Source organism: Sus scrofa, chromosome 1, assembly GCF_054392235.1.
Source record: "Sus scrofa isolate SSC_HxYL_T2T_F1_AM1 chromosome 1, Sscrofa_HxYL_maternal_Yorkshire_Landrace_v2.0, whole genome shotgun sequence".
NCBI lineage: Eukaryota > Metazoa > Chordata > Mammalia > Artiodactyla > Suidae > Sus > Sus scrofa.
Window position 1 is genome coordinate 9907775 of NC_139383.1, and position 27552 is coordinate 9935326.

At 42.7% G+C, this 27552-nt stretch overlaps 1 protein-coding gene across 29 annotated transcripts in view; it reads right to left on the reverse strand.

Annotated features, from left to right (window-relative positions):
• The window catches only part of ARID1B (AT-rich interaction domain 1B), a 434918-nt gene that overhangs the window by 84006 nt on the left and 323360 nt on the right, over nt 1-27552 (reverse strand). For 22 of the 29 annotated variants that reach the window (XM_085022923.1, XM_085022940.1, XM_085022917.1 and 19 more), the window contains one exon: nt 19266-19355. The exons of the other annotated variants lie outside the window; for them this stretch is intronic. In XM_085022923.1, the coding sequence (XP_084879049.1) occupies nt 19266-19355 (90 nt within the window). The remainder of the gene's footprint in view (nt 1-19265; nt 19356-27552) is intronic. 29 annotated transcript variants of the gene reach the window in all.

Below are 27552 nucleotides of genomic sequence, written 5' to 3' on the forward strand. Positions count from 1 at the left end.
ACGTTTCATAAGCTGCAGTCATCGTACTTTATTTCTGATTCAACTCAACCTCTGTCGCCCACACTGAAGCGTAAGCCCCATGAAGGCGCGGATCACGCCACGCTCCCCGCTGCATCGTCAGGGCCCGAGGCAGCCTCAGCATCCACGGGCGGAATGAACGAGCCTTAAACTCCCCTGTGCTCCCCGAGCGCTGAGCACAGCAGAGGAGGGGCTGGCAGGTAGTCGTCCAAATGGAGAAAGCAAATGCGTCTTTAAATGGCAAAGGACTCTAAGGTCAAGGTCCAGCCCCATCAACAGTGGTTCAGAGAAGAAGGGCGAATACGCGTTTAGACAAAGAATACCCCAAATCAAGACACAGACAAATCAGCAAGTCAGCAAACTGATACAGGGCAGTGTGAAGAACAGCTCCCAGAACCCGGGAGTTGGAGTCGGTGAGAGTTCATGGTTGTCGGCTGAGGGCTCTGGCACAGGGAGAGCGCGGGCGGGCAGGTTTCGGCCTCCTCCACAGGGGGACCGAGAGCAGCAGCTTCCAGAGAGGGTCTCCCGAGGATCCCAGGTCAGCTTAAATTTAGGGGGTTAAGTCAAGAAGGGTGTTTACAAAGGCCGTGATTTACATTTCAGTAAGGAAAGAAAAAAAAAACTTCCAACACGGCTTCTGTCTAAAGAGATAGACATAAAATACAACTAAGTAGAGCTGTTCCTTATTAGCCTACTTCATTTATTTATAAAGATAAGTCTTGTGAAATTGGGCTCAATTGGCAGCTCCCAGATATAAATCATCACAGAAAATGTTTGCTTTTTCAAATCTGAAAACAAACAGAAATCAGAGCGCTAAAATTACTATAAATGATTCCATCTTAAGATGTAACATGAAATATTTATCTAAGCCTTACTATAAAATTCTCAAGAGTTTCACGTAGAGTCCTGTTTAATAAAAAACATGTTGAAATTCCACGCAGATTGTGTAAGTTTTTCTTCTTTCTTTTGGAGAATGACTGTTTTCTTTTTCATTAGTTTAAGGAAAACAAAACGCGTCCTTTTTTTTAGCATCAAATTTCAACTTCAACCATGAAAGTGTCCATGTGAAGGACTTAGAACCTCTGATGATACAGCACATCCTTAAGTTATTGCTGCTCTGAGACACTTAGTGTGTGTGTATATATAGGCTTAAGGTTTGTTCAAATGACTTCTGAGGATTCTTATCTCAACAAGTTGTTTCTTTATTTCTAACTTTTTACTCAGTCCTTAAACACACACCCCCCCCCCACAAACTCCCCCCACCCAGCGACCATGATCCACTTGAACTATCTCACTCATCACTGGAATTTTGCAGAAAATCAAGTCTGAGACAAGGCTCCAGAAGAGGTAGTGTGTTAAAGCTAATCCAAATGGAATCAGAGTCCATCCACAACTTAGAGATAAGGTTTTATGGAGCATGGAATCCATCTCCTTCCATAGAAATTAGGATCGGAAAGATAATTTTTTCCTCTCTGTACGGTTTTGCAATAGCACCACTTACAAGAAGAGGTTCCTGAAATCTTGTTTTATATTTTTGGTGAGACTCATCCTTTTCCATGTATTTCCCAAGACAATGAAAGGAGGTGACATAATTTCCCTGACTCTTCTGAGCTATAATCATCTACTGGCAGTCAGCTGGGAGTAGAAGGCCTAGATCACAGCCTTGTTCCTGTCGCTAGCTCAGAATCTAGGAGGGGAGACAGACGGGTACATGGATAAACTGTAGCGTGTGTACTCATCAAAGGAGCTGTGTGACCCCTTAGGTGAGTCATCATTTGTCTGAGACTGAGTTTCCCCATCTTTTTTTTTTTTTTTCTTGCTTTTTAGGGCCACACCTGTGGCATATGGAAGTTCCCAGGCTAGGGGTCGAACTGGAGGTCCAGTTGCCGGCCTGCACCACAGCCAAAGCAACACAGGATCCAAGCCATGTCTGCGACCTACACCACAGCTCACAGCAACGCCAGATCCCCAACCCGCTGGGCGGGGCCAGGGATTGAACTGGCATCCTCATGGATACTAGTCAGATTTGTGTCCACTGTGCCGCAATGAGAACTCCAGTTTCCTCATCTTAAATGCAGATGAGGCTGTTGTAGAGTCAACCGAGACAGCACGTGAGAGGGTCTGCAACGAGAAATATGACACTCAAGGACATGAGGATGGTAATTTTCTGGTCCATAAACTGCTGTATCTTTTAGCTCCTGAATATCTCACATGCGGATGTAGTTTCCAACTAGAATGAACAAGCTAGTTTTTCTTTCTACATTTGTTTGTTATTTAAATATGTGGGATCCAAGTGGATAAGCCGTGAGATCCTGCTGTAGAGCACTGGGAACTGTATCTAGTCACTTGTGATGGAGCATGATGGAGAGTAATGTGAGAAAAAAATGTGTATGTGTGTGTGTGTGACTGAGTCATTTTGCTGTACAGTAGAAAACGGACAGAACACTATAAGCCAACTACAATGGAAAAAATAAAAATCATTAAAAAATAATAAATAAAATAAAAATAAATAAATATGTGTAACTTTCTACAAATTACAAAAGGTTAAAAGGACATATATCCCCACCTCCTACCACTGAGATCCCCTCACCAAAGGCAAATGGTTTTTAATACATTCTTTCAGGGATATGTTATAATTTGTTTATGTTAGAGTATGTATTTCCGTCATCATGAGTAAAGGTGAACAGTCTGTTTTACAACAGTTTTGACTTCTTTTCTACAACTCCTTATTCTATTGGCCCACTTTGCTGTTGGCAACTGCGTCTTGCAGATTCAGCTCCCATTACCATAATAAATAGCTGTGTGCTTCACCAAAACTCTTGTATCTGCAGTCCTATGGAAAACTGGTCCATCAGTCTGATTAACACTGGGAAAGGCTGTATACAGTCTTAGCAGGAAAGCAGTGTGATCTGATTTGCATTTTTGAAAGCTAATTCTACCGTAATATGCAGCATGAAGAAAGACTGAAGGAGAGAAAGGCTAAAAGTTAGGAAACCAGTTAAGGTGGTACGTATAGTGAGATGTAATATATGATCAGAATTAAATGCCAGAAGTAATTCTGCTAAAAAAGCCTTCCATTATGGTATAATCATATTTTTTAAAGATTTCTGAACACCATCCTAATCTAAACAAATTGATGAAAAACTAGAGGACAGAAGTTAATGAAAAAAGAAATATTTCTATGTTTCATCCTAAAGATAGGAATCTGCAGGTCTACTATTGGTTTCCTCATCTGTAAAGTAGGGACAAATATATCTACCTCACAGGGTTGCTCTGGGGATTAAATGATGATACCTGTAAAAAATGTATAGCAGTGCCTGGCATACAATGAGCTTTCAGTAATTAGTAGCTATTACTAGAATTATATATTCAAAAAAGGAAGGCAAGAGAGGCAGAATGGTGTGACAGAAAGGGAACTGACGAGGAAGCTGGTCCCAGGCCTTCCACGTTTGCTGTGCAGAATACGGCCATAAACCTGGCCTTTCTGGCCTCAGTTTCCTCATCTGTTCAATGGGGAGAGGGACGACATATAACACTTACAGTGGCACTTCCAGCTCTAGTTCTCTTTGATTCTGCCTTAAGCTTTTAAGAAAAATTTAATTCAGGTCTGTAATTTGCATGTATATTTATTTGGGGGATATTTTTCATTTTGTTTTACTTTAACCTTTACTTTGAATGAAATGTTAAACTGTTTCCAAAACGAAAATTTCAACCAATAATTTTCTATTTATAGCAACTATTTATTTGATTGTATTTTGCTTACTTTAGAAAGTTACTATAAAATGGCAGCTTGTAACAGTTTATGAATAGAAAAACTAACAGCTGAGAGAATGAAGCTGCTTTTCAAAAAAGTTGTGACATTTTTCTAGTACTAAGCCAACTGAGTTTAGAAAACCAAACTAGTAAGGAAAATTTAGAAAGTATAAAGTGAATTTCCCATATATTATAAAAGTGTATTGAATTACTAGATGCATTATGGAATTATATGCCCTATGTAAATAATCTAACAGGGAAAATTCAAACTTTGGGCAAAAGGACTAATTTAGAAAATTATTATTTACATTATATGAAAGGATTTACTGAAAAACCTTAGAAACTCTATATGAAATATCACTTAGACATTTCATCCATAACATGAATCCATAGAACATTTATGTAAATGGATTTACTATCCAGTCCTTCATTACATGCTTATGCAATCACAAACACTTGCTCGACCAAACTGCAAAAGAGGCACAAGCTGGATTCTGAGAGAAGAGGTGATGTATTGATAGGAAACACACAGACACACCTCACACTGCATCTGTTTGGAATCAGATGTGGGTTAGGGGCTGCCTCCGCCATCCACGGTGTGGACCCACGTTCTCTTGTATGAAACAGTGAATGCACTTCCTATCCGGGCTTCCAAGATCATTCTGAGAGGCAAATAAAAATACACGTGAACGTGCTTTTCTAAACTGAAAAACACGGTGAGGAGGCTGCACAAAGACATTACTATTGCCTTTTTAGCGACGCCACAAGCTCTTCATTCCCTGCGTGAGTTCTGATCTAAGCTATCACACTGGTAACTCAATCCGCAGTAATGATACACAAATCTTCTACCAGCATGCTCCAATTTCACTCTTGCATTCACGGAACTGCAGTAAGAATAAGACAGCATTAAAAAAAAGTGAAGAATGTGATCGTTGTCCTTGAAGAATCACAATTTAGTTGAACAGAAAATAAAACCTGTCAACAGGGACAAATGATAAACTAAAATCACAAAGCAGCCGATGATGAGATGCCCGGCTGCATGCCAGGCGCTGGGGACGTAAACAATGAGCAAAACAGGGTCTGCCCCCGTGGACCTCGCGCGCTAGGAGCAGAGACAGCCGCCCAGCGTACAACTTAGACTAAGCATGTGCTGAGTACAAGAAAACAGAGGGACAGAAACCACGAGGCTATAAGAGGGCCCAGCTTAGACTGGGGATGAGGACATTTCTCTGAAGAAGTCCTAGTTAGGCTGAGGCCTCAGCTGAAGGAAAGATGCAGACAAATCTAAGCAGGTCCAACTGAGCCAGAAATACACCTGACCAGCGAGGTGGATGCCGCGATGCCGCTCCTCGGAAGCGGACGGTCCTGCATTCCGCTGAGTCCCACGGGCCCTGGGCACCCTCATCTGGTCAGGGCTGGTCGATGGTTAGTTCAACATTTACAACCCCTTTCCTGAAGGCTCCTCCTCGCCCGCTGCTGCTACCAGTCAGCCACGTGCGGGAAAAGGCTCACCCTCTCCCACAGCAGCCCGCCACCTCCGTGTCCCGCCCTGACGGAATTCCCGCCCTTCAGAAGAAGGAAACGTCCCCCGCGCCCTCCAAGGCCAGGGCATGATGCTCCGAACCCCAGCCTTTCTCGTCTCTCCACAGGGATGTTCAACAGCCTGTGCTCCAAGACTAGTCCCCGGCCTTGACTGCTTAACAGAACGAAGCCAAACGCACTAGCCCAGCCATCAAGCCTTTTCAGGATGTGACCCGACCTGTTTCTCCAGCCCCACCACGGCTGGCCCATCACGGCTGGCTCAACCTCTCTGTCGCCCTCCCCCAGACCCTTCCACCTCCCCACAGGCACCAGGCTGCTCCAGACCTGCCCATCTTCACACAGTTGGTTCCTTACGAAGACCTGGAAATGTGCTCCTCACCAGTCGAATAACATTTGCATGTAACTAGCAGATATCTCGTGCTAATGGCTTTGTCCATTATTAGCTCATTTAAACTTCAAAACAACTATGAGGACACTGAGGCTCGTAGAGGTTAATTCGCTTTCAACGTTTCAAACGTTTTCAATCACAACCCATACTAAAGAAATATATTTTGGGAGTTTCGGCCATGGCTCAGGGGTTAACGAAGCCAACTAGCATCCATGAAGATGCAGGTTCCATCCCTGGCCTTGCTCAGTGGGTTAAGGATCCAGCATTGACGTGAGCTGTGGTGCAGGCTGGCGGCTACAGCTCCAATCTGACCCCTAGCCTGGGAACCTCCATATGCTGCAGGTGCGGCCCTAAAAAGACAAGACAAAAAATATATATTATACTATACCATGATTCAATGTGCACGTGTGAGTATATGTAAATGTCTCTTTATTCACATTCGGTATTGACACAGACACACACTGTAAGCTTCACAAAACAATTTCTGTCCTGATGATGTGTCATGTACTCTGAAATTCTCTATATATTTTCAATTAAAAACCCCATGACTGAGCGGGACAGAATGCTGGACCGCACCCTCTGCTGAACACGGGGGCCATTCCCATGTGCCCAGGGGGCCATTCCCCTCCTCTCCTCCCTGGCTCTGCCTCCTGTTGCCCTCCAGGGCATTCCCCGGCCTTCCAGGAAAGCAGACACCCCCCACACTCCATGCAGCTGAGGTAGAGTGGTTGCCACACTGTCATCATTATTTGCTGGGGTGACCGTCTCCCCCCACAGTGCGAGCACCGAGCCTTTAAGAAACCTTCACATCTGTCTCCTCAGGACCGAGCAAGGTGACTGGCACAGACTTGGAACCAAACAGGGCACGCGTTTAATGAATGAGAAAACGTCTCCATTCAGAACCCATTTCCCATTACTTTGGGAAAACAGCTGAACAAACGGGATGGTCTGGCTCATTTGCGAGTATATTCGGGGAAAGGAGGACAGCTGCTCAAGGAAGGAACGACTGACAGCCGACGGCCTCACCACCGTTAGAGCGGCTACTTCCAAACCTATACAGCTGCTAAATGCAGAGCCTCTCTGTCCACCTCCTCCGTCACTGCAAAGTCAAACTCTGGCTCACAGTTAGATGACTTCAGGCAAGTTAGTTAATAGTGGAACCTCAGCTTCCTTCTCTGAAAGGTGGATGACGCTTCAGCCCAACTCCTAAGATTAAGTGAGAAAAGGCGACCTAAAGCATGCAGCTCAGGGCCTGCACACGGAACAGAGGCCCCATAAATGACAGCTCCTATTTTTCATGTTACTTTTAATACAACACAGTGTTTACTTTCCATCTGAGTGGCTCCAAGTTTTCAAACTGGTCCTCCCTGCCAGGCTTCCCTTGAACCCACATTCTCCACAGCAGTCGGAAAGCACTACAGATCCCTGGACGGGGGTTAATTCCCGGAGCGATAAACGCCACCTCCTGTGGGCCTCCCGGCCAAGGGCGTGGTGCCCTTCCCCAGGCAGCTGGCGGCAGGCCGCTCTGGGCCGCTGTGCTGGGCCTGCCTGTGCGGCACCTCCTCCAGCAGAGCCGGGTACAGCTACTGGCGAGCGTCCTCACGGAGCTGACTATCCAGAAACCAGCGCCCTTTTCCCGACAGCTGGTTCCAGAAATAACTGGCTGGCCACACTATCTGGCTCAGAACACTGAAGCTCGTCAGTCTCAGGCCACTTTTGACCAACAGCTAGAGCCCTGATTAGCTCTGAGTGGGTAAGGCTCAGTGTACATCCTTCCCAGTTCTGCAGAGTCCCCGGAGTCTGCTTATGAAGAGAGAGGGGAGGGGAGGGAGGAGGAGACGGGGGGCGGGGGGGGGGGGGAGAGGTAGGCGGATAGATACAGATATCAAGATTTCTGTCGGAGTTCCTGTTGTGGCTCAGTGGTAACAAACCCAACTCGTATCCATGAAGATGTGGGTTTAACCCCTGGCCTCGCTCAGTGGGTTAAGAAACCAGTGTTGCTGCGGCTGGGGCAGAGGTCGGCAGCTGCAGCTCCCATTTGACCCCTAGCCTGGGAACTTCCATATGTCACAAGTGCAGCCCTTAAAAAAGCCAAAAAAAAAAAAAAAAAAAAAGATTCCTGTCAAGTGCCCGAAGAGACTCTCAACATAAAGAGCAAGGATCTTGATTTTTGTTTGTTACCGGATCCCAAGCCCCATGATGACAACCAGCCTGATAAACACTTGCGCAATGGTTGACTCAATCCATTAGGTTTTGTGTGGGTTTGAAGGGAGATCAGAGTCTGAAAGAAGACTATTCCCTCTCTGGCTATAAAGGAAAAAACCCCAAGACCTTGGCACAGCATAGGGGTCCTGCTCTTCTGCTGGGGGCTTGTGAGGAGCCCTAGAGCTCGTGCGGTGAATGCCTGATCTTGGCCAGGCTCATTTCTAGGACCTAGTAAAATGCTAACAACTTGTCTTAAAATTTATTCCAAAGGCGCAGGGTTTAGATATTTAGTTATGATCTTTTCTTTTCTTTTTTTTTTTTTTTTTTTGCTGCACTTGCAGTATGTGGAAGTTCCCTGGCCAGGGACAGAACCTGTGCCAAAGCAGTGACAACACTGGATCCTTATACCCAGTTGAGCCACCAGGGAACTCCGTAACTTGATAATTTTTTGAATGCCCGTTTCCATGTATCCAACAGATGACGGCAAGATTGGTGGCGGGGTTGCCAGGACCTTACCTGGAGTGATTCCGTCTACAGGTTAAGAATGGTTTTCATTAGGGTCATTCTCCTATTAGGATTATTTCTATTAATATCAATGGAAAATTCTAGACAAAAATAATCCATTCTGTTACGCAGCAGTGTAAGTCATGTTAGGTCTAGGGAAAATGCTACTTCAATCTTTATATAGAGACCAGCATTAAAGACTAAGCCAAAGAGACTTTTTTCCCTTAACATATTTTTTAAATTCCTCACTGCTGTCTTGAAATATTGGAAAAATGGCCTAACAGAGAGTTAGCATTTCGAAAATGTTTATCTATATTCCTATGAGAAAAGTGATTTTTTAGGACTTTCGAATATTTTCTTCAGCACTGTATTATTTGTGGTTTATTAAGTAGACATTTTTCCTGGTTTTAAAAAATGCTATATGATTCTCTTATCTGAAAAAAGGAAAATTCTTACAGAAGAGAAAGATCCAGTGTTACTGTCCAAACCTGAGCAGATCAAATAAAAATTAAGCCAACTGATTTATATAGTCATTATAAACAAATCACATTTTCCATATAAGAGATGAAATGAATATAGAATATTTTTATGCAGTATGAATGAGGAAAAATTATTTACTGGACAAGAGAGAAAGATACAGTTTTTCTTTAGAAGTACTTTAAAAATTCTCAAAAACAAAATGAAATTATACTTAGGTTTTAAGGCCTATCTGGAGGAATGGTATATACAAAAATAGAGAAGACAGCTCCATGAACCCAAACAGGCGAAGAGAGGTTGTCACAACGTCAAAACAGTCAGTGATGGTTAAAGGACCATCCAATGAAAATGCACCCCTAAGTTCAAGGGTGTTATAAAACTGATTTAGAAAGGAAGTCAAATAATGGAGCAAGTATAGGGAATTTCAGAAAATTAAACTGGAAGGTATTTTAACGTGGACCTGAGCCTCCAACTGTATAACCTTTTCCTCTTCATGCAAGACAACAAATTCTGCAAGCACTGGAGAACTTATATCCCGTTGGAAAAAACAGCATGAAGCACAAAGCCCCAATGACGGTTCATCCCATCCTCGAAAGAGCAAACAGGAGAGCGAGTGGGCACAGAGCCGACCTCACAAAAACGTGCTTCCTGCGTCAGAGGGGCCTCTTCAGGGCGGAGCTCCAGCACTGCTGGGACAGCGACGAAAACCCCAAGGTTCCCTAAGCCACCAAGAGCAAGGCACGCTTTTCCTTTGGTGCACGGACAGTTTATTTTCCTGTTGGCATCTGTTAGGAAGTCCCAGGATAACTGCCTTGTTTCTTCAAGCCAGTTCACTAAAAGATGTCTCTCCACACGTGTGAAATAACGTCGGAGAGGCTCCGACGATCAACACAGAGTCATTTCTCATCACAAATAGGTGTCAGATTCCCATCAGGAGAGAAAAACAGATTTTAAAGAATATTCTTGTTACATTTTAATATCTTCAGTGTTTATCTGCCTGCCTGCTTCTCTTCACAACATGAGCTGCTCTGAGGAAGACAGAAACGAACGACCCGTTCCAGGCTGTAACCCAGGCCCCCAGGGTTCTCCCAGCTGCGCCATCAGGTTAACGGGCAGAGTCGCTCCCTCTTCCCTTCCTGCCACTGCAGCGCCCTGTGTTCAGGGGCACAGACGAAAGCAGCTAGGGTCTCCCCTCCCACCCTGCAAACCTGCTGACATCATCTCTCAGTGGGGAAATCAGAGTCAGGGAGGGGTCAGACTGGTCACGCAGGTGGCAGGCGGGGACACAATAGCCAGCCTTTCGCTATACGGTCCTCTGCTCTTTTAGCTGCAAGGAGGGCCAAGACCACTGTGAGTGAGTCACTATGTGCTGGAAGAAGCAAAGAAGCCACCTCTCAAGGCTCTCGACCCGGGTCTCACCTCCGTCATCTGTGCCCGATGCTTGTGCTCATTATCACTATTTGGACAGTGCTTTGCCATATATCGCTTTTGGATACAAGGCCGCATTGGACCCTGCGACAAATCCATGGGATAGTTGATCCCCATTTTACAAATGAGGAAGCAGAGATTGAATTAACTGTCCAAGGTCAGCAAACCAGTTAGTGCTGAAGTCTGCACCTAAGCCCAGATTTTACGGTTCCAAATTACCTAAAGATTAAGATGAGGAAAAGAAGGTACGTTAGAGGACCTGGAGCTATAACACTGAACAAGGCCACGTGGTCCTGGCCCCCCCAGAGCTCGAGCTGGGGCCAGAAGGCCACTGTTCATCCCAGCAGGGGGTCCCGAGCAGGGGCACGGCTGGCCTGCTTGGGGACGGCCCGGCCTGGGGGCAGCACTGTAACCAGTACTGCTTCCTCCTTGGTTCACTCAGAAAACACAGACTCAAGGACCTACAAGGTGCCGGCTGTTTTGCAGACATGAAGGATTGCTCAGACAGGCAAGGGCGGAGATGAGGAGTGGGTGGCAAAGGGGTTGGAGAGGAGAGTTTAAATGAAGACCCCAAAGGGGCCGAGTGCAGCAGGAGGCTGTGTTCAGAGGCCGTGGTGTGAGGAGAGCCCGGCCAGAAAGGGAAGCTGGCTGAGAGGAGAAGGGGGCCAAAACCGAGGGCAATCGACACAGCTTTGCCCAGAGGCAAAGGGAAGCTCTTAAAGCTTTTGATGGAGGGAATGACATGATCTTGCCGGGCTTCTGGAGAGACCATTCTGGAAGCAGCATGGCAGGTGGACAGGAGGGGAGCAGAGCTGAGAGAGGAAAAACGCCTGGGAGGTGTGGATGGTACTTCAGCGGCCTGGGATGGGATGGTGACAGCGAAGAAAGAGAGGGGGGCGGAAATTCCCAGTTGGCAGCATGGGACTACTAGTGTAGGGCGGATGGGAGAGAGAGAGAGAGACAGCCAGGACCTTCTGGCTTCGGAAAGCAGGCAGGCAGCAGTCTTTCACTGAGGTACAGACGCAGAGCACACAGGAGAGAATGCTGTTATAAATAACTGTACCTAACACACGATGCCGAATTTACCTAAGATCCAGATGTTCTCAAATACCTTCCCTAAAGAATAATGAGCCAATTACAGGTGAGTGTTAACTATTAAAAGCAAGCTGTAATTGGCAAATCAAAAAAAAAAAATCTATTACATGCACAAAAGTAACAAAATATTTCTTTTAAAATATTCTAATATTTGGACTGATGATTCTTCAATGAATAGAAATCGACTTTTATTGTATGTGATACTTGTTTTCCAAAAACAGATCTCTGGAGAGTAGACTGAGCAGGAATTTGACAATAATCCTAATGCAATTCCTATACTGTTACTCCTTCCATTACTGACTAGCTTTGGCTTGGTCCATGACCCAGCCCAGAGGCAGAGTTGTGGGGCTGAAGAAATGAGAAACAGCTTTCTAGATATTCTCTCTTGTATAGTACCTCCCATTTGCGTTTATTTTCGTCTGTCAGGGATTATAAAAAAAAGTATCCTCAATTAAGAGCAGAGGCTAAATTAATTGCATCGGGGGTGGGGTAGACTATCATTAATGGCTTAATGCATTGATCTACTATGTATACAGAGTAATGCTTGAGGAAAGGCAGCTATTTTCTCTTTTTGATAACATCCTTGTGCCGAAAGGCAGTACTGTTTCATATTTAGTACGCTCACAATATAACTGATAAGAATACCTTTATATGCAAGAGCAATTAGAAAAGTAGATTAGGAGATCATTTCTGACAACTGGTGCCCTCTATGAAACATCTCAGCATCTGCAGGTTTACTGTCATATTTAAAACTTCAGACTCTCATAGAAAGAGGAACAAAACAGTTTCTGCCTTGCGTAGAAACAGAAAAAAAAAAAAAAAATCCTACTTCCAACTCCATAACAATTATCTTGGTGGTCTCCTTTATTTCTAAATCAATTTGTTAACCTGTTCCTGACAATTGAATTAGGTCAACTACGATGTTAAAAAATAATTTAAAAAATTTAAAAACTGATATTTGGTGTAGATATCTCTATGAAATAAACTAGGAGCATTAACAACTTTTCCACATTTTTACTCATTTCCATCTAAATATTCCTGGGTTATAAACAGCACGCTTAGCCTCTGGACAATTCACTTAGTGGCAGTTTTCCAGGTGCAAGCTCTCTAGCTCAGGCTGACATTGTATCTGTTTGATTGAAGAAGTATGTCTGGGAAGAATGGAAGGCAGAAACGGTAGCTTTAATCTGGTGCAAGATCAAAATGTCTACAGAAAGAGAGAGAAACACTCCACACTACAGCAAATGACCTATCACGGTAAAACTGAAAGAAGACATATCAATATGGTAAGCTTTCTTTCTTTCTTCTTTGACCACACCCCTGGTGTGTGGAAGTTCCTGAGCCAGGAATTAAACCTCAGCCACAGCAGCCACCCAGGTCGCTGCAGTGACAATGTCAGATCCTTAATACACTGCCCCACAAGAGAACTCCTGGCAAGCTTTCTTAAGAACAAGGGATATTTTATTCTTTGGTTGTTCTGTACTTTGAAAAGATCCAAAACTTCCGAGTGGTTGTGAACGCTAAATTCCTTCCGTGGTCCAGGTCCATCTTAGCTGAACATCTATTATATAGGAGGTGCTGTTGCAGGCGCAGGGATGCAGAGCATAAACAAGATTCAGTTCTGGAGTTCCCGTTGTGGCACAGTGGTTATCGAATCTGATCAGGGTTTGATCCCTGGCCTTGCTCAGTGGATTAAGGATCCAGCGTTGCCGTGAGCTTCGGTCGGTGTAGGTCGATGACTCAGCTCAGATCCCGCGTTGCTGTGGCTCTGGCGTAGGCCTGTGGCTACAGCTCCGGTTGGACCCCTAGCCTGGGAACCTGCATATGCTGTGGGAGCGACTCAAGAAAAGGCTAAAAGACAAACAAATAAATAAATAAAAATAAAAAGGATTCGTTTCTGGCCCTGAAGAGCTCAGTCTAATTTACAGTAAGACACTGGATTTATTTTAAGAGATCTCGTTCTTGCCCTCGGCATTAAAAAGTAAGGGAAAAATTTGCCCTAAGCAAATAGAATGTGCTTAGAAATCTGATGAAGAATTCTATTCAGATGCTGAAAAGAAGCTAACATAGATCACTAAAGGGAGGGAATAAGATTATACCAAGGCAGTTAACATTTGGGATTAATAACAGAAGAAAAAATATAAGGATAATGAAGACATATTCTATTCAACTGGTCTACATATGTTAAGTTTGAAACTCCTACTTTTGAAGTATACAAATTCTGATCCACCTTTTCATGGTGGCACATAAAAGGAACATCGAAACGCCTGGCTGAGCTCACCCCATCTGCCACACACTTTTTCTGGATAATGGCACTATTTACATTTATAAAAATGGAGCTACTGATAAATACCACTGAATATCAGACTCCAAATATGAGAATGATGTGATTCATCTGACATACAGCCCTCAGGAACCAGGTTTGGCTGGGTATTAAATACTCGAACTACAGAAAACGGTAACATTTTCTCATTTCTTCCTTGTCCTGCAACTACAGAGTAAACACGCCACTTGTCCAGTTGTCTCACTGTGGCACCACCGATACAGTGCAGGCCAATCCTCACGCGGGTACAGGAAGCCCTGTGCTTTGACGACAACGCTGTTTCGACAGCTGAGAGAGAAAGGAGAGGTCGTCACTCTGGCTGGACAAGAAGCAACGGTGGGGGTGGGGAAACTTAGTAATTCTGGAAGATTTCACCCAGCAAACCTTCTGTACAGATCTGACGGTCACGGAATGATGCCAAAGAACTGCCTCCAGCGACAGAATACATTTTCCAGCACATCACAGTCCTGTGGCAGCATCAATTCTGCTTGCAACCCATGTCCAAAAGGGAAAGTTCTCAGTGCTTCTGCTTTCAGCGTATCTCAAGGACTAATTAAATCCTCATTACTACCTTCTAATTATTCAAACACTATGGGATTACACTAAGGAAGTCCCTGCTGGCGCACCAGATGAAAAGGGTTAAATAACCTATGTTGATTTTGAGAATCCAGATCTAGTTCAGACCTTCAGAAAACCACCAGCACTAACATGAATATTTAACTAGACACCACTGCGAAAATTAAAAGGGAATTCAATTAAAAGGTTTTCAAAAAATTAATTCTGAACCTCTCTACATCTGTCCAAATAAATAAGCCTTCTTGAAAGGTTTTCACCTAATTGCTAATCCAATAAACTAGAAGGGCATTTGCTAGTTTCATTAAGCTTAACATTTTACAGGGGTTAAAAATGTGATCATTTTGATGTTAATAATAATTATACTTATTTAACTATTCAGATGACTACTCTATATTCCCTCCAAGTCCTCTTGGAAGACAGGACAACCCAGTAATAAGATATTTCCTACTGCTCTTTTCAAATTTATATATAGATAGATACATATGCGATAGATTAAGAAATAAACATCAAGCTAATCTAAACTTGTTAGCTACAATTTTCTTGTAAAATGTATTTCAGTATTTTAACGTTAACTGTTCCTCCGATGCCTTAAGTCACATAATTTAAAATACCTGATTTTGGGGGTGCTTTAATAGCAATTCTGTACATTGTTATATGAAGTCTATAGACAGAAGATTTGGTTTAAAATAAAAAACCAATGGCAAATGTGTTGCAGACTACTAAGCTGAAGTTTTGATCTTTAAAAAAAACTTTTATCAGTAATGAAGAAGTTAAAAACAAAGAATTTGAACTAATTTTCTTTACTCAGTTTGTAAGAAATACCACATAATATGCAAACAGGAGAGTACTATATCAAGTTTTATCCTGGAAAGTACATGAGATATAGAGGAGATATAAGAAAAAAGAGGCCAACAAATACCTTAAGTGTCTCCCTTTTTTTTTTTGTAACCAGTGATGCCATATCCACATGTAACTTTTATAGACAGACACAGAGAACTACAGAAATTCAGCTATTTTTGCCGACACACAATGTGGGAAATGCATTTGTGACTGATGTCCTTTGACACACTCAACACCAGAAGCACCTGATAAAGAGAGTCTTGAACTGAAGCGGGGGGTGGCCAGTGCAGGGCCTGGGATCTGGGGAGCATCGGCTGCGCTTAATCTCGGGAAGTTCAGTGGGGTTCAGAACCCCGGATGGTGTCAGATGTGCAACACTTCCTGAACAGGGGACAGAGAGATTACTAAATGTTCTCCCTGAATGGGAACATGAGATCAAACAGAAAGGGATGACAGCAGAGCAAGAGTTGAGCTTCTTGAGCCTGAAGGGACCTGGCTCCAGGGTGGGACGTCGGCACGGCTGTCCCCCGTGCGGACTTTGCGGAGGGCCTAGAGAAGCGCGCCTCCCAGGGAAAGCTGCCTGCATCTCACTGTGCCGCTGTCTCTGGGCAAGGGTGTTTCCAGATCTTTTGCCATTAAAGAAAATCTATCTCCTGTGGATTCATTAGGGCAAATGTGTTTAACTGTGGAATCTTACTCTCTTATCTTAATCTCCCTTGTTAAAGATCGTGCAAAAAGAAGTGTTTAACTGGGTTATTTTAGCACTATGTGCCTAACCAAGGTACAGTACAGAAGCTACGTGCTTTACCAAGGTCCATGGTTTCTGAGAAAGAGTAAAATTTTAAAAATAAGATGCTAACTCACCAATAGACATTTTTTTTCCTTTCTGCTTCTTTCATCACTTCCTTAAATAAGGGAGGGAAATGTATCAATTCTAAAAGTATAAATGAAGTTACCTTTCAATACATAGGAATCAACATTGGGAAACTTTCTAGCAAGGGTTTTCTTAGGTTTACTTTGCACTGTATATACTATTGGTATATACACCAAATGACAGTAAAACACACACACGAAAAGTTTTTACTGTTGTATCAAATCATTAAATGACTGTGTCATGTGCCATTAAAACATGCGATTAAGTGTCACTAGGAGCTAACGTTTTTTCCTGATTTTTTTTGGCTGCACTCGTGGCACAAGGAACTTCCCAGGCCAAGTGCTGAACCTGTGTCACAGCGGTAACCAGAGCCACAGCAGTGACAATGCTGAATCCTTAACCTGCTGAGCCACCAGGGAACTCCTCTTCCTAGATTTTAACAACTAACAAAACCATTTTTAAAAAGTACTTGCTACCCAATTTTAGAGGAAATTTGACTCATGCATGGCAAAGCATCATCCAACAAGTCATTTTAAAATGTTTTCCTTCTCAGGGGTTGTCCAATCAACAAAAGGCCCACAAAGGAGGCACAGAGTTGCCTTCAGCAGAGCCTTTCAGGGGAGTTTGAGGAACACGTTCATAAAAATCAACTGAGATTTAGCAAACTACAGAGTGCATATTTGCTGTTTGAAGAAAGCGGTCCTTATAACCAGCCAGATTATCATGTATCTACTACTGTTACCAAAACCACTGCACACATTAAGAGGGGAAAAGCCCCAAATAATGTTTACATAGTGGTTTCCATATAGTGACACCAGAGGAACACCCTGGACGTTGCCTTGCAAATGTGTTCATTTAAGTTGAAAGTCTGATTTACCTACAGTTCCTGTCATTGCATCCTTCATATTTGGTTGTCTACATTTTTAAGTTCCTTTGGCACTTATCAGGTGGAAGGGTCTGGGGAGACCCCGGAGGATGTGGAAGGGGGTTCTCTTTTTCAGTTCTCAGCAACAGAGGTTAGAACTGCAGGACTTCCAAGTAAGGTACCTCTTAGCCTTTGCTGCTTGTAAAGTGAGCACAATTCTCCCTGGAGGAATGATGTTACAAGGTAATGGTGAGGATTAAATAATAAATATCTTCATTTTAGCTCTGGGTCTGGCCCAAGTAGGCTTTCAGTGCACTGAAGTGGGGATCCTTTTTCTCCACTTCCTTGACCCCGCAACCTGTACAAGGTAGGTACAGCCCATGGCCAAGCAAAGGAGTTGGGGAGAATTCCCCGGGCTTGGCTTTAGCAGTCTCCATCAACTGCAGTAATGTCTTCCAGACAACCAGAGCCATGTGAGGGTAAACAGAGAACAAGAAGTTTACCGAGAGGATGAGATACAAGACTGATTTACAGGAGGCCCCAGTGGGAAGTTTAGAGAAACACACACACACATCACACCATTATTAAAACAAACTATAGTATCGTTATAAGGCACCCGTTCTCCAAGTATGGTCCTCAGGTCAGCAGCATCAGCGATATACGGGAACTTGTCAGAAACACAGACTTTAAGGGCTCCACACCTAGGGCATAGTGAATCAGAAACCTGGTGGCGTGGCCTCACAATCGAGTTCAACATGTTCTCCAGGTGATTCTGGTGCCTCCTAAAGTTTAAAAACAATTAACTATGCCTTTATTAAAACATATAGTAGTATGTTGGGAATTAAAGTATAAGTATATGCTAAATTATAATACAAAAGTTAAATGTGTACAGGTACTGGAAATTGAAATTTCATTTTACTCCTACTAAACATTCTTTTCAATACCAATGATACATAGATAAGGCTAATCCATCTTGTCACTGGCATTACTTTCTAAATAACATGCTGCTGAGTTTCTAAAGTAACTGGAAATTTATATTTACAATTGTAGTAAGAAGCAAATCATCATCTTTATAAACCACATAGAAATAGTTATAAACATTAAGGGTCAAGAGCCTTTAAATATCAGCTACCAAGCCAGCAACTTCCATCTGCTGGGCAGGTGTGAGAGAGGAAGGGGAGGGAAGGAAAGTGGCATCTTCCCTCGAGGTGGGAGGGAGCAGGTAAGCCTTGATCCCCAGGCAGCAGAAGCAACTTGGCCCAGCAGCAGATGCTGCAGTGGGCAGAGAGGTTGTGGTCTACACTAACCTGGATTAAAACCACCACCACCATCGACAAAAACAGCTTTACTTCTGAAGGGGAGAAAGAAGACAGAAGCAAACACATGAAGCCCCAAGGCCTTAACCAAGGCAAGATACATGGAGATCAACAAGCAGAATTGAGTAAAAGGTCAAAGAGCTTGCAGATGTGCGACAACCTGACTGCCCAAGGGCTCCAGGAAGAGCCCACATTCTTTTTTCTGGATCTGGCACTAACTAGCCTCTGAGAAGGAGGTCATACGGCAGTTCTACAGTCCTCAATTTCTTTATTCATAAACTGAGGTGACTGGACTCTACAATCTTTTAAGTCGCTCCAGGTTTATGCTCCTACAATTCTACAATACGAGGTCTTACTATGCGTTTAAAATTTCACTGTTAAGTATCATGGTAGTAAGTAATTGATCAAAACAGCTAAACATACACACACACTACAACACTCTACCTCATTAAGACCAATATCCAAATTGAATCATGAACAGACACAGCTCGATCAAATATCAGACTACAGATAAGCGTGTGTAAACTGCGCTTCATGGTTCTACCCGGACATATATATTCTTTGCATCTTGAACTGTGCTTTGGTAAAACCACCCAATCTGCAAGAAAGCATTCTTCTTTTCAGTATTTATTGTTACATGTAGATTCTTTTTTTTTTTTTTTTTTTTTTTTGTCTTTTTGCCATTTCCTGGGCCGCTCCCATGGCACATGGAGGCTCCCAGGCCAGGGGTCTAATCGGAGCTGTAGCTGCCAGCCTATGCCAGAGCCACAGCAACACAGTATCCGAGCCGCATCTGCAACCTACACCACAGCTCACGGCAACACCGGATCGTCAACCCACTGAGCCAGGGCAAGGATTGAACCCGCAACCTCATGATTCCTAGTCAGATTCGTTAACCACTGTGCCACGACGGGAACTCTATGTAGATTCTTATTTATTTTTTTCACTTCATGACGAAACACAACATTCCTTTTAAAAAATTATTTATAAGGAGGTGCATAGGTAAGCAAATTCACAGAAGCCTTAAATATTCAAAACACCAAGGTACGCAGAAGACCAACCTCTTTCCTGCGGCATTGGGGACTGGCTCAAGGCAGGATGGGAACTGGATTCTGACTGGCTCCCAGGTGGCTGAGGAGGCATCTGACTGCCTGCAAAACACAGGAAGGGGAGTGGGGATGGGGAACCGTTCGCATTAATATTGCAGTTGTGCAAAACCAAGACAGTTAAATTTACGGCATCTTCATGATCACAAAAGGTATGGCTCCACAAAGAAAAATACATAATAGCTCAAAGAGTGACACTTTACCAGTTGTTGGGTTTTTTTGGGTAAAATAATGGGAAAAATGCATAAACATATTTATCAAATGACTTCCTGAAATGTTCAATTTCTTACTGTATGAGGGAGTTCCCATTGTGGCTCAGCAGTAACAAACCCGACTAGTATCCATGAGGATGTGGGTTCGATCCCTGGCTTCACTCAATAGATTAAAGATCTGGCGTTGCTGTGGCTGTCGTGTAGGCTGGCAGCCGTAGCTCTGATCTGACCCCTAGGCCTGCGAAATTCCATATGCCCTAAAAAGACCAAAAAAAAAAAAAAAAAAAACAAAAAAAAAAACAAAAAAAACCTTACTGTATGAGTTCCCAAATTCACAGATAAATTACTTTGTAGCTGAAACCTCCTGACATAGTTATATAATGCATTTAACAAAATCCAAGACTGATGAATTAAACTCATCCTTCTTAGATTAAACTAGTTCTTGAATGGGTAGAAATGCATAGCATCCAATAATTCTTCAGTGGTAGTATTTATTCAGTATAGTACTATCAGCTGATTTCTAAAAAACATGTTTAAAATTAGGCAATCGGAGATTGAATCTTAGAAGAAAACCTCAATTAAAAAACATAAGACACTGTGAGTTCTCATTGTGGCTCATTGGGTTAAGAACCCAAAGCAGTCTCTGTGAGGATGTGGGTTTGATCTCTGGCCTCATTCATTGGGTTAAGGATCCGGCGTTGCCACAAGCTACAGCTTATGTCTCAGCTGCAGCTCCAATTCAACCCCTAGCCTGGGAACTTCCATATGCTACAGGTGCAGCCGTAAAAAGAAAAAAATACATAAAACATACTACTATAAAAATATAGTGTACATTATCACTAAAGAAGAAATATTACTCTGTATCTCTTTTGATCTTTTTTTTTCTTCTTCTTCTTCTTTTTTTTTTTTTTTTTTGCTTTTTAGGGCCATACCCGTGGGATATGGAGGTTCCCAGGCTACGGGTCAGACTGGAGCTGTGGCTGCTGGTCTACACCACAGCCACATCCACATGAGATGCAAGCTGCGTCTGCACCTACACCACAGCTCACGGCAATGCCGGATCCCTAACCCACTGAGCAAGGCCAGGGATTGAACTTGCAACCTCATGGCTCCTAGTCGGATTTGTTTCCGCTGCACCACAACAGGAACTCCTCTCTTTTGATCTTTATTGCTAATAAAGCAACAGCATCTATTTATCATCTATTTGAATTCCATTTATTTAATTTTTACTGTTTTTTCAAACTATCAGCTCCCAAGGGATCGTATCTTTTACTCCTTTAATCCCTCCATTGGCATAACAAATATTTAATAAATCTTTCTTATTTCAATGGTCCTTAATCTGAGAATATGAATTAAAGCGAAAGGCACCAACTATTTTATTAATTAAAGAGACAATATATCATGTGAAGGCTAGAGACAGGATTTTGAAATTTAAGACTCATCAGAAGCACCAGACAATCTCGACTCACCTTCCGCCTCAGAAGTTTAGGTTCATTTCTAAGACTAAAAGTATTAGGGAAGAAAAATGGCAGTTGAACTTAGCACAATCCTCAAGGCGCTAGATCTCATGGCAGGAGGACCGTGCTATTTTATCTTCTAACCTCCCCCTTTGCTAAAATAAATTAGAACGACAGAAACACACACACACCCCTCCCAGCCCTCCGGTATGACAGCCTGTGATCGTGCGGGATCAAGCTAACTGCTTTGACACCCTAGGACCTACTCTTGCACAGTTTTGAAGATTGCTAAAGGAATCAAACTTATTGCGTAGAGAAGGAAATTAACGCACTAAAAATTACCACCACTTCACCCCGGTGAGGGTCACAGTGCAGAGCCTGGTGTTTTCAGGACGGCATCTCCATCAGGCCAGGCAGCCCGAGTGCAGAGCAGGAAGAGCTCCGTCTCTCAGGACTGCCCCTCGTGACGAACTCTAGTAACAGCTGTATCTGTGACAGCCAGGGAGGGAGGCAGCAAAGTGATTTTCTATCTATCTTAAAATATAACTAAAACAGTCTCAAGCTGTTTTTGGGAGTTCAAGCCTCTCACTTTTAGAAACAATGAAAACTTAAAAGTATTTGAATACGGCTGGGCTCAGCGGCCACTCTGATTTTCCTATCAAATAAAAACCAAGACCTGAATTTACAGACATGGAGAAATGTGTTGTGAAACCAGTAGGAGTTGCTCTTAAGTCAGGGCCACAACAAGTAGGATAAACGACCTCGACAAAGAGCACAGAATTTGTTTAACCATTCGTTTACCCTTAGACACGTAGAGTAAATTAGTATTTGTACCAAATAATTAAATATAAAGTAAAAAGCACATTCTGGGTGAAAAGAACTTCAAGGGTAAACACTGCCATCAACTTGATTCCAGATACACAAAAGTTGCTGTGCTTCCTATGAAATACCCTAAGGCCCCCAAGCTCCAGTCCATTTAGAAATTTAAAGCACTCTGCAGCCAAATACTGACTTTTTAAAATGTCACTGGGGAATCAGCTGCAGTAAGACAGTAAGTGCTTACATTATAATGATTGTTTCTGCATGACAGACTGGATTCATAGACTCATGACAGTAAAAACAAACAGTAATTCTACATTAATACGGGACACCACTCCGTACACTATGCATGCCCCAGGCACTGCTCTTATATACAGTATTTCAAGTAAAAATAAAAAAAGGCTGAAGAAATCCATCTCACGAGTTCATAAAATACTGCCATATTCAAGTGGAACTGCTAGTTATCCGGTGCAATGCTAGCAGAGATGACTCTTTAGAGCAATGAGATATCTACTCTTTACTAAATGCACCCTTTAAAGAAACAAACAAGTGTCTTTTCATGGTAAACACAGATTTGCCCAAACTGCTTTAAATTCTCCATTTGTTTCCAACCTTTGCCTTTCTATCAGTAGTTTCATAGTTACTAAGAAATCACTTTATCCCCCACAAGCACAGAGATAAGCATAGTCAGAGCAGATGAATCAAAACATATCTGAAAAACATAACATAGAAGACTCTATCTGTCCATTGTCCATATAAAGAACAAAATTCAAAGCCCTTTGAAACAAATGAGTTGAGTAAATACCTTCTAAACCATGAATTTTTATATGACTTTTTTTTTTTTTTTGCCTCTTCTAGGGCCACTCCCGTGATATATGGAGGTTCTCAGGCTAGGGGTCTAGTCAGAGCTGTGGCCGCCGGCCTACGCCACAGCCACAGCAACTCGGGATCCGAGCCACATCTGCAACCTACACCACAGCTCACGGCAATGCCGGATCCTTAACCCACTGATCAAAGCCCGGGATCGAACCCGCCACCTCATGGTTCCTAGTCGGATTCGTTAACCACCTAGCCACAACGGGAACTCCTATGTGACATATGTTTAAGTAAAACTTTTTAAACAAAGTTTGGTAATTATTTTAAAAGATAATATTGCCGTATGTAGTGAACAAACCAAATTTATGAGAAGGGTGAAATATTAAAACAGTCTTTAAGAAAGTCCTATTTTCCTCATCTACGTCTATAATGATGTAAGCACAATTGGGAGAAAAAACTATTCTGTGAATTAGTAAATTCTGGCACCTCACACTGATGCATTTATTCTTCAATGACCGTTTACATAATTTGTTGAAAATTCTGGTGCAACGCACTAAAAAATGGAACACCATGGAGTTCCCGTGGTGGCGCAGTGGTTAACGAATCCAACTAGGAACCATGAGGTTGCGGGTTCGATCCCTGCCCTTGCTCAGTGGGTTAACGATCCGGCGTTGCCGTGAGCTGTGGTGTAGGTTGCAGACGCGGCTCGGATCCCATGTTGCTGTGGCTCTGGCATAGGCCGGTGGCTACAGCTCCGATTGGACCCCTAGCCTGGGAACCTCCATATGCCACAGGAGTGGCCCAAGAAATGGCAAAAAGACAAAAAAAAAAAAAAAAAAAAAAAAAAAAGGGAACACCAATAAGTCACCTAAATTCCTACTTTTGCCGACTTAAAATTCTGAGCACAAGTCTTTACTATAAATTTTAATTTTTGGTCTTTTTGTCTTTCTTAGGGCCGCACCCATGGCATATGGAGGTTCCCAGGCTAGGGGTCGAATCCAAGCTACAGCAGCCGTCCTGCACCACAGCCACAGCAACGGGAAATCTGAGCTGTGTCTGTGACCTACACCCTAGCTCACAGCATCACCAGATCCTTAACCCACTGAGAGAGGCCAGGGATCGAACCCATGTCCTCATGGATGCTAGTCGGGTTCACTAACCAGTGAGCCACGATGGGAACTCCTTGTTTAGTTAATTTCAGACTTAGACATGAGTTAAGAGAGCTAGTTAGTACAAGGAGTTGCTTTATGCCCCTTCGCTCACCTCGCCTAGGGTTCATCTTATATAACCTTTATAAAACTATCAAGAGGAACATGAGATGGTACAACACTCTTAATGGTTTGAATTTCATCAATTTTTCCACTTATTGTCTCTGTTACATTCTTGGGCTTCATACTGCATTTAGTTGTTATTTCTCCTTAGCTTCCTTCAGTCTATAAAAGACCCTCAGTCCTTCCTTGTATTTTAAAACCTCGGTGCTTTTGAAGAGTACCGATCAGTCATTCTGTAGCATGTTCCTCAGGTTGGCTTCGTCTGCTGTTTTGTCATGAGTGAAATGAGGTTGTGTATTTTGGGAAGTACACCACAAAAATGTCTGGCCCTTCCAAGTTCATTCTACCAAGGGGTTCAGGACACATGTTTCATGTGTGGCGACACTTACCTAGATCACTTGGTAAAGCAGTTGTCCACCGAGTTTCAATAAAAAGTTACTATTTTGCCCTTTGTAGCTGATAAGTATCTCAGGGGAGATATTTGAGACTATGCAAATCCCGTGTCTGCTCAAACCCACTACTTTTAGCATCCATTACAGAATCTCGTGTGCAACACTGAATTGCAGTGGTGTTTGCTAAAGGTGATCCTTTATTTTCCTTTTCTTCCACAGTTATTAAAGAGGATTTGTTATGAGGAAAAGCTCTCTCTTCTCTACTTGTTTATGTATTTATTAGACTACTTCCGTCCAGATGGACTCATGTGGCAGACACACTGTAGGGTGACTTTCAGTGAGTCACACTCTTGTGTAATCGCCACCTCTTCACTGAGGGCAGAACCTGTGACTTGGCTTCTAACCAAAGAAAGTAACAAAAGCAATCGGATATCATTCCTAAAATTATTTTACATGGCAACGCTAAGGGGATTTTACAGATATAATTAACGTCCTTAACTGACTCTGAAATAAAGGGAGGAGATCCTGCATGTACCTTGAAGGACGAAAGAGGACTTGGGCCTTCTCTGAGCTGAGGGATGATTCTGGGGGCCGTGAGGAAGTAGCCGCTATGGAGCTCCTGTCGTGGCCCAGTGGAAACAACCCAACTAGTGTCCATGATCACGGATGCAGGTTCAATCCCTGGCCTTTCTCGGTGGGTTAAGGATCTGGTGACGCTGTGAGCTGTGGTGTAGGCTGCAGATGTAGACTCGGATTCCACATTGCTGTGGCTGTGGTGTAGGCTGGCAGCTGCAGCTCTGATTTGACCCTTAGCCTAGGAACCTCCATTCACTGTAGGTGTGGCCTTCAAAAAGAAAAAAAAAAAAAAAGACGGAAGGAAGCCTCTAGGATGAAAACTGAGCCACACAGGACAAGGTCAGGCAGCTTCTGGAATCTGAGGGCCTCACGTCTTACAACTATAGGAAATGGATTCTTTCAAAAATCTGAATGAGATTGGAGCAGCTTATTCACCAGTTGAGCCTCCAGATGAAAATGAGACCATCCAACACTCTGACTGCAGCCCTGTGACCCTGAGAAGAGGACCCAGTGAGGCTGTGACTGGATGTATTTGCCGCTTTTTATTTATTTTTTCCTCCCAGATGCCCACGGCAGGTAGAAGTTTCAGGGCCAGGGATCAAACCCAAGCCACAGATGTGACAACGCCAGATTCTTAAGCTGTTGAGCCACCAGGGAACTCCACACCAGTCTTCTTTGTGAGAAATTGTATCTGAGATTTTTGTGTTTGCATTTCTCTAATTCTGACTGAGTATGACCACTTTTTCATGTTTGAGGGCTATTTTTATATTTCTTCTTGTGAATTTTTTCATGTCTTTTTTTCCTCATTTTTCTCCCTGTGTTTTCAGTCCTCTGTCCTGAAATTTTTTTTTTTTTTTTTGTCTTTTTAAGGCCAAACCTGCGGCATACGGAGGTTCTCGGGCTAGGGGTCAAATAAGAGCTATAGCTGCTGGCCTACACCACAGCCACAGCAACAGGGGATCTGAGCCGAATCTGTGACCTACACCACAGCTCACAGCAACGGCCGGATCCCTAACTCACTGAGCGAGGCCAGAGATTGAACCTACGTCCTCATGGATACCAGTCAGGTTCTTTAACCAATGAGCCACGATGGGAACTCCGTGAAATTTTTAATAGTTCTCTATATATCAGGATGTTAGCCATCTGTCTGTGGTTCTAAGTTGTAAATACTGTCTCCTAGTTTGTAGGCTGTCTTTTGTTTATGGTATCTTTTATAATGGAATTTTTTAAAGTCTTTCAAATGTATCCATTTTTCCTTTTATTGTATTTGGATTCTAAGCCATAGTTAGAAAGCTTTTATCTGCACCAAAATTAAAGAGGAGTTCAACTCAGTTTTCCTCAAGTACACATGTGGTGTGTTTGTTCGTTTTTGCTTTTTAGGGCTGCATCTGTGGCACATGGACTTTCCCGGGCTAGGGGTCAAATAAGAGCTGCACCTGCTGGCCTACACCACAGCCACAGCAATGTGGGATTCAAGCCGTATCTGCAACCTTCACCACCAGCTCACGGCAGTGCTAGATCCTTAACCCACTAAGTGAAGCCAGGGATCGAACACACATCCTCATGGATACAAGTGGGTTCGTAACCCACAGAGCCACAATGGAAATGCCTACGCATGTTTTTATTTTAATCTGTTGGGAATTTATCTTTCATGTGTTAAAGAAGATATGGATCTAATTTTATCTTTTGTGATGAGAAACTAAGATCTGCTTTTACAGTAGCTTTTAATGTCCAATAAGGCTGGTCCTCCCCCAGCTCCTACCCATGCTTTCCTTCTTCAGTGTTTTCTAGCACGTTTGTTTTTTTCTATATGAATTTTAGTATCAGCCTGTCTAATTATATAACATAACTTACTGACATCTTGACTGGATTACAGTGATACTATAAATTAACACAGGGAGAATTGATGACTGCTGAGTTCATCCTATTCAAGGATGGGAAATGGCTTTTAAGTCTTGTTTAGTTTCAGGTACATAGAAGTTTTGCACATTTTATGTTAAATTTATTCCTAAGCATTTAATCTTCTTTGCTATCACAAAAGGATTTTTTCCCCTACCAGTGTGTCTTTATTGCACATGTATAGGAGGGCTATTGCTTTTTGTATAACTTTATATCCTGATACTGCTTTGAATTCTTTTATAGTTTGAGTTATTTTATCATTGATTCTCTGGTGTTTTCCAGGTTTACTATTATATCATCTATATATAGAGACGGTTTTATTTCTTCTATGTTCATTCTTATGCTTTTGAGTTCTCTTGTCTAACCGCACTGGCTAACATCTCCAGAACACAGCTGAACAGCAGTGCAGAGAGTGACCATGCTTGCCTTGTTTTTATCTTCGTGGAAATGTCTCTAATGATTCCACTCAGTAATAAGACACTGGCTCTAAAACTAAGGCAGGTGCATTTTACCACGTTGAGAAATTATCCCTCAATTGCTATTTCTTTGAGTGTTCTCATGATTGGGTACTGAATTTCATTAAAGGAGATGATATTCTTCTTTAAATTTGTTTATATGACATATAATATTAATGAAGTTAATACTGAACCAACCTTGCATTCCTGGGGAAAAAAAAAAACCTGATTTAGTCATGGGGCATTATTTTCTTAATGTACTACTGTATTTTGTTTGCTAATATTTTCCTTGCAATTTTAACATGAGGATAGATTTTGAGGGAATATTTTCTAAGTAAAAATAGT